Raw genomic sequence first — 11,193 nt, forward strand, 5'->3', positions numbered from 1 at the left:
TTTACCCAATCAGGACCAATGTTGTCAGATATGGAATCTCTGGCTAAAAGGGTTTTAATGTCACATGGTTGCACTTTTATGTGCTTTTTAATTAATACATCTTATATAAACTGTGTAAAAAAGGCCAAATTCTCAGATGTTTTTTTTTTTTCATATTTTACCATGAGGTCTACCCTGTACACACATTTTCATGTTAGCAGAGAATGTTAGGTTTCATTTTACTGCCTTGTAATATCGGCTGTCTGTACTGTACGCTAGATCAAGCTGTGTAGTGTAATTGCAATGCAATTTGTTTGGTTTGTTGTATAATTTACCTCAGACATTTTAACATAGCAACCTGTTTACATTTAGCATTTAACTGCTCCATTTTTTTCTGTATAAAATATGCACAGAGATAGAAAAGTGTTATGTTCATACATAGGCGTCACAAATACTAAAGTCAATGGTTCATATTCATTCAACTGTTATGTTGATTTGTGAATATCATAATTGAAGAAAGAAATCTGTACGCATAAGAAAAGAGACTGGAGCAGCAACGGCTAAATTAAAAAGATTTATTGTATAATAGATCAAAATAGAATTTGACACAATCACTTTGAGAATCATTTGATGCTGAAAGGGGATATTGGATGTAAGGCGAGGAACGTTGTATAAGACCAGTAGTCCAAGATACTGAGCGCTAAGCATCAATCACGTTGACGTACACGAACAAAACAAGGAGTGACTTTTTCTTTTGGATCAGTCATCATCTGCTTGGATTACAGTATGGTTCAGTCCGTGAGACATTGGGGCAGGAAATGTAAGGACTATCCTGGAAACATTCATCCCTGGACTGAATTGAGTTTTCCTTTCTTTTCAGCCCAGCAGCATACGCAGTCGTTTATTGGATTGGATTTATGCACTCGCTGTGCGAGTACCATGGCCCAGTTTAAATCCACCTGGTGCGGGTTAAGGTATTCTTTACAATGTGTCTCAACACAGAAACAATGTCATTTATACTGTGCATCCTTTATATAAAATAAATACAAATCTTTCCTACATCACTGTGACTTTTCACAAAGTGACATTTTGTATTTGTTTCTCTTTGTCATCCGCATTTTGATGATCTCAGCATTCGTGATGGAACAGAGATTTCTCGCCCTGCTTAGGCGCGTTCTTGTTGCTCCCCCCCGTCTTCTGCATGATGATCAGAGCCTTCTGACTTTTTATTTGCTGGAAAAGAGCATCGGGGTGCTTTCCACTGTCCCATCCTTGGCCGGCCAGCAGCATCAGTATGAGCACAAGGATCATCAGAAGTGTTGCCGCGGTGGACGTCAGCTCCGGGCTGAGCTGCAGGCTGGCCCGAGGCGCTGCCACTTGCTTGGTTCTGAATGAGATGCACTGAGGTTTCCTGCTTGCTTTGCTTCTCCTGCTGGCACGCTTGCCAGCCTCGCCGGTCCCTAAATGTAAGCACACTCTGTAAAACGTCTCTGCCTGCAGGTGGGTCAGGTTGAAACTGTGTGTGCCGGCGAGGATGCGTGTGGTGTAAGCGGGTGCGTCAGAGCTCGTGGCTTTCCAGGATAAACGAGTCGAGGGGAAATTGGGCCTATTCTGCCAGGACAGTATAGCATAGTGTTCTCCAGTCTCCATCACCTTTAACCTTGTCTCCACTCGGAGTAACGAATGGCCCTTCGGGCTAGGAGCCGCCACCCTCCTCCTTGTCTTCTGTTTTCTTTGCACCGTCACACTAACACTTCGCGTATCAGCTCCCAAAATGTTCTCAGCTATGCAGGTGTACAAGCCGGCTTCTCTCGGGGTGACCCTCCTGATCTCCAGCGTTCCTTCAGGCAAGAGCCAGTAGGTAGGACTGGAAGCAGACGAGAAGGCGTTTCCTTCGGAGGCTATGGCAGAAGAAGCCGGCGGTCCCTCAGACGAGTTGCTCGAAGCCGGTCCAAGTCGCAACCCATAGGGAGTAACCCAATAAATTTGAGGATGCGGATCTGCCAGAGCTCGACAGTGCAGAAGAAGCTTGCCACCTTCTCTTACACCCACGTTGGAGGGGAGCGAGGCGGTGGGGATTGTCGGGAGGCAGGACGCTGACATTTCCGTGGAGGACACCTCTCGCACCCTGCGAGCTTTCAGTTCTGGAGGTTCTGAGCACAGCGTGGCCTGGGGCTGAATGAAGCGCACCACCCGAGGTGTTTGCCGGTTGCCCACTGGGGCGTCTCGGCCGGACTGCGAGGCGTCCTGAGCGGCCCAGTGAAACAGGCAGTCACAGCGGAGTGGGTTGGAGTGCAGGCTGACCTCCTGGAGTCTGGGCAGGGAGCTCATGGTGTAGCGGTGCAGGGTGCTCAGACAGTTTGAGTTGAGCATGAGACTCTCCAACCTGCTCAGCTGCGCGAACGCCCGTGGGTGAATGAAGGACAGTCGTGGGTTGTTGGTGATCTCCAATTTGGTGAGCTCTGGGAGGTTCTCTAGCGCCGCTCTCTCAATGGACATCAACTCCTCCATGTTGTTCAGGCCAAGCTCCTTTAGATGGACCATATCTCGGAAGTCTCCTGTGTTGATAAGTTTGATTCGGTTCTTGTTCAGGTCCAGGAACTTCAGTCCTTTCACTCTCCGCAGAGCCCGAGTTGGAACCTTGATTAGTAAATTATCGTAGAAGGAGAGACTCTCTAGACCCTCTAAGCCATCTAGAGCATTATCAGCTAAACCCTTCAAGCCCATACCGCCAAGAACAAGACTGCGGAGGGATTTCAAAGCTAAGAAGCCCTGCTCGGGTAGGGTCTCCACTGGGTTCCCTCCAAGCATGAGAACTTCTAGGTTTTGTAAAGCCCCAAACCAACTTGGATTGATAGTGGTTAGTCTATTGTTGTTGATGTGTAGACGCAGGAGAGAATTCAGGCCGGTGAAGGCTCCGGGTGCAATGGAACACAAGTTATTATGGCTGAGAAAGAGCTCTTGTAAAGCCAGCAGTGAAGAGAAGGAGGCCTCTGGCAGGTGGCTGAGATGGTTTTCCTCCAGATGTAGAGACAACAGCGAGGGCAGAGACATGTTTTGTGTAACGGACCTTACACAGGTAAATTGGTTCTGTGAAAGGTCAAGGTCAGTCAGGTTGGGGAGCCCGTGCAGAACAGCGGCGTCCATTTTGGACAGATTGTTGCCCTGCAGGTGCAAGGTGTGTGTGTTTAAGGGCAGCGGCCACGGGAGGCCGGTCAGCAGCAGGTCATTGCAGTCCACAGTCGGAGCTTCATGGTAAACCGAGTCCGGTGAGAACCACGGCTTGATGTGACACACACACCGCTCCGGGCAGGGGACGTGCCATGGCAGAGCTTGAGGCAGTGAGCCCTGCGCTCCGAGCACGCACACGCCAACAAACACACACAGGACAGACTGTGATTGTAGAAGCATCAACATTGGCCTCATAATCCTTAAGGGGTCACAGATGCGGATGCGAGGAGGTTTTAAGATCTTGTTTTAAAGATGTGAGGAAGTCAACTGTAAGGGTGTGTGTGCAGACAACTGAAGAGGGTTACAATCGCTCTGACTGGGATGAAATTCTCAGGCAAACGGCAAAGGATGATCATATCGACACCAATCTGCGGTTGCTTTACATACATGGAAAAAGTCAAATGTGTGATTTGCAGCAAAGGCTACGGTGCGACTGTTTAGGAACGATTTTGATTGCAGCGGTAGAACATCATGACGGTCTTTTACTCGTCACGCCATCAATCTCGCATCCTGGCAGCCGGTGGAGGAGTCCTGGCTCGTAGCTCACCTCTCTACAGACGCACACACAGCACAAGAAATAAATCGAGTTAAAATGGGAACGGGAAAACTGGAAATAACTGAAGCTTAACATCTCTTTCATTCATACTGGCCGGTTTGCGAAAATAGTTGAATTTTTTTAACCCGTCAGAAAGAACTCACATATAAAAACATTGCATTTTATTTGTCAATTCCCGAAAAATCCACCTGTTTTTATCTTCGTCAGGAGGCGGCCATTTTGACACGCGCTATCGATTAAAAATGACATCACAGTTGCTCAGGGCTCACATAATAGCCAATCAAGGCTCAGGGTTTTCTGATTTTGGTCATAAGACGAGCTGAGCCGTGATTGGTCATAGCCGAGCTCTGAGCACCTGTGGTTTGATTTTCATTCATCGAAATTATGTGTTTAGACTAGTGGGGCTGCATAAAACATACGATTGTGGCAAAGTGTAATTCACTGATAGATGCCGTAAGTAGCAGTTAAATTGTCATGAGTATGGCTATCTGTAAAAAAAATAAATAAAAAATCAAAGCAAGGTCTAGTGCAATGTTGCCATGGAAACAAATCTCTTTGCTATGGTTCAGTGTTCCTTTACTTGTAATTTGTTTTGGTCCAATCTGTGCACCAGTTGAGAAAAACAAGACCAACGAAAATCACGTGTGAGGAATCCAATATGTTGGCCGCATCGATGAAGCATCTAATCATTTTATGCCTTATTGTGACTTTAATCATGCTTCTGTATATTATAATCTGAAAAATATTAAAATATATAGTAAATCATATAATAATCACTATATTTGACAAAAAATATATAATTCTGAAATATCAGGCTATTTTCACAATTTTACATAGGGGTAACTATTTTACCTGAGCACTGAGCACAACATGCCATTTTCAGTGAACAGCAAGTTGAAAAATACACTTTTAATGGTATGACATACTTGCATCAGAAAAATAATTTAGTTGTTAATGTTGGATAGCCTTAATGCTTTTACTTTTATTGTTCATTCCTTTCTTTTTCTCGATAGATATTTGCATTGCCCCGTTGCACCAAATGGTAGCCAAAGCCTTCATATGGCAGTACATTGCCTTTAAACTGTATTTTATATTGAAATAACTCCTATTTATTGTTAATGTTGAATTTGCAACCTCCCTCTAGGTTGCATTTTTCTTCACTGTACTGCTTCTACAAATTTGGAGTGTACAAGAGGAGGGCGGCCATGGATCAAACCTAATTAGTGTCTCGGATTTAGACTCACTGGACGATGAAAAAGAATCCCGGCAAAAAAAAACTGCGTTTCATGTTTGCAGCAGAATGAGAGAAGTCTTCAACTTTCTTTTTCTAACAAGATCAGCATCTACCAAGATGTAGAATAGCCGCGACTACATTCATCGGTTTATGCAAAGTGAGCATTGTACGACGATTGTGTTTGAGTCAACATCATCTCACAGCAGCCCTTTCCTCCCGGGGTTCTTCTCAATCTTCCATCAGCCATTCACTTTCATCTGCGCTCCCTCATCTTTCCACACGCAACCTACTCAATAATGCATTTGTCATTTAATTTTGATGCCTCCTGTTTTTGTCGTTTGCTCCCGAACGTCAACAATGTCAGTTTCAGGAACGCGCAGCGGTGAGCGGAAGCCTGTCTGAGAAGGTTTTGTAATTCATACTGCTCGGTGGAGGCTTTTCAAATACACCCCTTTTCTCCCCTCAGCGTTCACCATGGTCGGCGTTCTCTTCTTTATCCTCTATTTTCTTATTAAAGTTTTCCATGTGATAGCACAGTAGCTCACTGGTTGCCATCAGCGGCACGTACTTATAATACTGAAGTCAAAGAGTTTGTTTTACGCTCAGCAGCAATCTTGCGCAATGTAATGAGAGCAACTAGATAAAGATTATGCCTCATAGTGAATTATTTCTAATATTTTCTAGGGCTGTCAGATTAACAGATTAATTGCAATCAATTAATTAAAATCATACAGACTTATTTTTTTAATCTTACTTACGTTATGATTTCTGTATGCTGACGAGATACGGTTTTATGCTTCAGCAAAAGGTCAAAGGTCAATTGCACCCAGAAGTGTACACTGATTGGCTGTCGTGTTTGGCACAACCTGAAAGGCTATTGTTGTGGGTGCGCAGGCAAGTTCAGGGGCAGAAGGAAGACGCAACGGCATTTGATAAAGGCAGTATCGCATGCATTCTTTGTAAGAAGGGGCTTGATTCCCACAAAAGCGGCTCAAGTTTACCCTACCACATAAATGCAAAGCACCCAAGCCGCATGACAAAAAAGACACTAATATAGCGAGCCACAGCAGAATTCTATGCCAAGCTAAAATGGAAAACACACTGTGTTTCAGCAAGTCTGCGATGGACATATTGGACCTTGTTTTTTTTCTTGTTAATTTCTAAATATTTGGCGATGGATAAAAGACAATAACACCATTCCTCCTCATGGTTAAAACTGAAGGTTACAGCCAGAATTTGGGACTAGGCTCAAATACAGCTTTAGGTAAATAGTTACAAATTACATCTGCTCAAGAAAAAAACCAACTGTTGTTGTACATTAATCTTTTGATCTACCACAATCACAAATGTATCGAAACAAACTCTAGATGAGGGTTTTTCTAAGAATTTTTAGGTGGGATTAAAATGAGAATAAATCGATCAAATAATTACAGATCTTCATTAATTAATCTTTCAATTTGTTTTAATGTCTTGATAGCCTGATAAGGACGTGAGATGACAAAAGTAACTATAACCACGGTAACAAGCATTTTCATACTTTCTATATATATATATATATATATATATATATATATATATATATATATATATATATATATATATATATATATATATATATGTGATTGTATCCTTGTATTGAGATGTTTGAGCAGTGAGACAAAACTGACGACATGTTCATACTGCAGCTCATGCATTTTGCACAATCACCTCTTTCCAAACAAGGATTTCTCTGTTCTTTACACTTGGGGAAACTTGACCATGCATGGAATCACTGTTTACTTGTTCAGTAAAGGCGACATTCCGATCGGTCTGATTTGAGATTCAAATCAGAACACAATCCTGCTCAATTGAAGATTCTGCAACAGCATTTCGTATTTGTAAAATGGCAATCGTCTCTTGGAGCACATCCATGTTCACCTGTTAGCACTACATCTGAGCTCTGTCCTCTGATGGAACAAGACTGCCCCAGTCATTTTATTTCTCTGTCAAGGTTTGGGGAACAAATAAAAAAATCAGATTTTTCATTAGCACATTGATAAGAATAACACGCTTATCTGTGCTGTTCCTCCTATCTGGAAGCAAACTCAAGATAAGACCTTGAATCTTTTTTTGAAGTATCTAAAGGTGTCAAACGACTGCTTGTATGAAGAACGTAAATGCATTTGCATGTACAGAGAGGAAGGATGACATGCAGGAGTGCGGGATGCTTTGAAAGAGATGGAGGACCTGGATACAGATTATACTTGGTAGAAAAAAAAAATGAGAAGAGACGCATGATAACGCAGGCTGTTGCTGCAGACACATGTAGGCACAAACTTAACATTTATTACCACCACTTCATTTGTAAACCGCTCACACCGAGCAGCCATGCATCCACAGCTCCACGTCTGCGCTATCAACGCGTTTCAATTTTCTTACCCGATCAGGAAGGATCGCTACATCAATCTGTCCAGCAACGCTTCCCGCGCTCAGGATGTTTTTTCTTGTCTCCCTTTCAGCCACACAATTAAGATTCTTGAAATATCACGTCTGCTGCGCTGGAGCTGGAGAGAGCATTGGCCAAGTCTCACTCTCTCTCCTCATCCCTCTCTTCTCTCTTGCTCTCTCTTTCGCTCTCTCTCCCCCAGCTCTGCAGCAGAGCTTGTGTCCCTCTCATCCTGCCTCCCCTCTTCCATCGCCTGCCTCGCTCACTCCCTTATTCTTTTTTCCTCTGTCACATGCTGATGGAAAAATACTTGCAGTGGGCTACAGTGTGTGGCTGACAGGTTGTCTCCCAGTTTGGAATGCATGCATTAGGTTTTGTTCAAAAACATCAACATATTTCACATATTTCCCTGAGAACCATTTTATTCATTTGTGTCCACTGGAATGGACATTCATTTTTGTCAATGTTGGGGGGGATTTAAATCAGTGTGAAAGTTGTCTGGTTGGCACAATTCTGTTTACAAAAAAAGGATCATTTGGTTGTACATTGTTCCCTCATTTCACGGTTAATGGGGACCGAAAACCCCTCGCGAAAAGTGAAATCCGCGAAGAAGGATCACTCCCTCACCCCCTCCACCCTCCAGGAATTTTCATTCACGTGCATGTGGGTACCAGAATTCTTTAAATGTGAAAGTTATTTGTACTTTACATACAGTGTTTTAAACAAAAAATACTGCAGTAAACAAACATACAGTGTTTACTTCAATCTCAAATAACACACCATTATACAATACAGTAGCTGTACTGTCATCCCTTCCCTTTTCCATCCCACGGAGGGCAGGAGTTGCTTTTGGAGAAAGAACTAGTGTGGAGCCTGTAGCTGACCAAACATGATAACAAGCAGAGTTTTCACTTGAAATCTCATTTTATTACAAAAGCAGTCTAAGTAACATCTTGCCAAACGTTTTCTTTCGTCGTTCTTCTTCTCCCTCTCCTTCTACCGTGTGTTCAAGTCGTCACTCACGTGTGTGAGCTTCATGAAGAAGACTGGCCGGGCAATCTGTCAATCAGCTCGCGATTGGCCCCTGGTGTGACATTGACCAATGAGGGCAGAAGGCTGAAGCCATTGTCAAAGTCAGACTCAGGTGCAAAAAATGCGATACAGACGTGCCTACACTTAACTGGTACCATTATACTTTTGAGAAAATTCTTAAAAAAAAAATCTATGGGAAATGAAAAAGGCAATCGCATGCTAAGCAACAAGCACAACCAGCATCTTTGTTCATCCATATTCCACAATGGCAATGTACCCGGTTGATATAAATACCACGGCTTGACAATTTGCAACTGTAAATTTGGGTTGTCAGAAAATGTCAGCTTTGTGCTGTAAAGTGGCACTTTGTTTCACTGTGACACTTCAGAACCAAGCTGACACTCCATCAAGAAGATTTATCAATATTTTCACACAAATGAATCAATACCGAAATGAATGCTTACAGAATATCATTACTGTAGACTCCTCTTGGCTCCATCCTGAAGAGCGCCTCAGCTGTTTTTCCTAATATACTAATAGAAATGCACCTTTTGCTTTGCTCTCAATAACACAACTGTGTCATTTTCAGCTGCTTTTGCAAATGAAAAAAAGGTACAAAGGGGGCAAATGCTTGCAGCAAACACCAAAGCTTTTGTCATGGAAATACAAGAAATCTACAATAAATAATTTAAAACCTTGAAACTAAGGATGCACTGAAATGAAAATGTGTTGGTTAAAACCGAAAATGAGAAATGCTCGTCTGAAAAAAAATTGTGTTGGCAGAATAACTGCCAGCCATGTACTCCTGTATGTATATATATTAGGGTTGTACCAAAAAGTGTTTCTTTTCTTTGTGTATATTTTTGTTATCGCTTAATGTGGTGTTTTCCTATTTCAAGTCAATTTTGATATCCTTCCATGTGAGAAACTAAAATCCTGCCAGACACAAGCGTCTTCTAATTAAAAATAAAGCTTCAGTGTGTGATGAAGTGCCCTTTTCTCTTTCATTCATTGTTGCAGTAAACTGAACAACAAAATGAAATGAATGTTCCATTTGATTAATGCGATAAACATTATCAAGCGTGTTCAGACAGTTTGAAATGATGTGGATAGCAACAAGAGTCCAATGATGCAGCCAGCTGCGAAAACTGCTTGCGGCCATACATTTTTTATTCAGCACTTAGAGTGCTAATTAAATGATGAAGAAGAGAAATATAGCTTCTGGAATGGTAACAAAAAACACTGGAGCCACAATGAAAGCTTCTTTTTTTAATTTGATCTTTCGCAGGTGTTGTCCATGTCATAATGATCTCATCTGCATTTACAGTTTTGTTGAGAATTCTATTTTATGGGCTTTTTGACAAGTGTGTGTTTGGATTTGATTGTGTGTCATGAAATGAAATTCAGCTGTTGTTTTTTCCTCTTAGAGATTTACCCTTTTTTCTTTGCTCGCGTTTACTGACACAAATTTTCTTGTAGAGCACCTGAGTGGATGGGAGAAAGCAATTACACAAAAAGGAGGCAGAGGAACAGAAACAACAAATTCAAGAGGCCCAACAAGTGAGTCAAATAAGGTTGACGTACAAAAATATTTGTGTTGCTTTAGGGCTGATCTTTCTCTTCATGGCATTATGTGTGTGTGTGCGTGTGTGTGCGTGGGTGTGTGTGTGTGTGTGTGTGTGTGTGTGCACCAAAGTCCAGCTTGCTTCTCTAATGCGCTTCTCTTCATTTGCCGGATTCATGACAGAGCCAGCACACGAAAACTTGCACACACCCACATGTCCTGCTGACTGAAAGGCAGCAAGGATAAGTGGTGGCTTGCTGAAAGGAAGCGAAAGAGAGGAGGTCGTCATAGCAACACCGAGGGGTTGTTGTGCTTTTATCGGAGGGGAAAAAAAACTCGCTGCTTGCTGCATTTTACCTTCGTAGCGTTCATGCTGGATCGGCCCCCCGTTTTTTTAGTCTTCGTGTATATTCATTTCCTCTCCTACAAAGTGATGACATCATTAATGGTTCATCTGTAAAATGTATGCTCATGTATCAAAGCAGCAAGATACAGCGAGAAGTCCAATGTTGTTTCAAAAATGCTATGCATAGCCTGTGTTGTGATCAAAAATTGGGCAATCCATTTTCCTCCGGAGGTTCGTGGTCCGCTCCAGCCTGCTTTGGCGTTTGTGTCACGTGACAATGATGATTGGACGCAGAAGCAAATAGGACACAAATATACACAAAAAAATCAAACCTAACCAGAACTTAGAAAACTAGACTCGGAAACTAGACTCGGAAAGATAGTTTCTTTCCGAGTAAGTGACCTTGGCTTATCGGTCAGTGCCCAATCCAGGGTCGATCCCACTCCCTGCTCAAAGTCAACTGTTATAGGCTCCAACTCAGTCCATCAGTATCAATCAAAATGGTGTCTTTGCAATGTAATTTTTGCCCCATCACTTCTATTGAATCTCATTGCGTGGACTATTGGACAAAGTGGCCTCTAAAAGAGCAGACGTTCATATCGCTGGAACACAGGCCCTTTTATCTACTTCTGGACTTTACGGCTGTACTTATTGCTGTTGTTTTTATTCCACCAGAATCTAATGCTAACGCTGCATTCAAACTGTTATACGATGCTGTCCGCAGTCAGCAGAACAGATATCTCCAAGCACTTCGCATCATAGCAGGGGTTCTGCATCATGCTGAATTAAAGACAGTGCTCCCCAAATTACATCAGCATTTGCAACT

At 42.6% G+C, this 11,193-nt stretch overlaps 1 protein-coding gene across 1 annotated transcript; it reads right to left on the bottom strand.

The window, feature by feature from the left end:
- Positions 1-540: 540 nt before the first annotated feature.
- LOC148419008 (leucine-rich repeat neuronal protein 2-like) lies at positions 541-7,602 on the bottom strand. The gene is made up of 2 exons (XM_088424449.1): positions 7,419-7,602; positions 541-3,761 (listed from the first exon to the last, which is right to left on the bottom strand). The coding sequence occupies exon 2, from the start codon at positions 3,403-3,405 to the stop codon at positions 1,108-1,110; it is 2,298 nt and encodes a 765-aa protein (XP_088280575.1). The 5' UTR covers positions 3,406-3,761; positions 7,419-7,602; the 3' UTR covers positions 541-1,107.
- Positions 7,603-11,193: the final 3,591 nt, after the last annotated feature.

The sequence above is a fragment of the Hippichthys cyanospilos genome, chromosome 9 (assembly GCF_059441005.1).
Source record: "Hippichthys cyanospilos isolate Australia breed blue-spotted pipefish chromosome 9, RoL_Hcya_1.0, whole genome shotgun sequence".
In the NCBI taxonomy this organism is placed as follows: domain Eukaryota; kingdom Metazoa; phylum Chordata; class Actinopteri; order Syngnathiformes; family Syngnathidae; genus Hippichthys; species Hippichthys cyanospilos.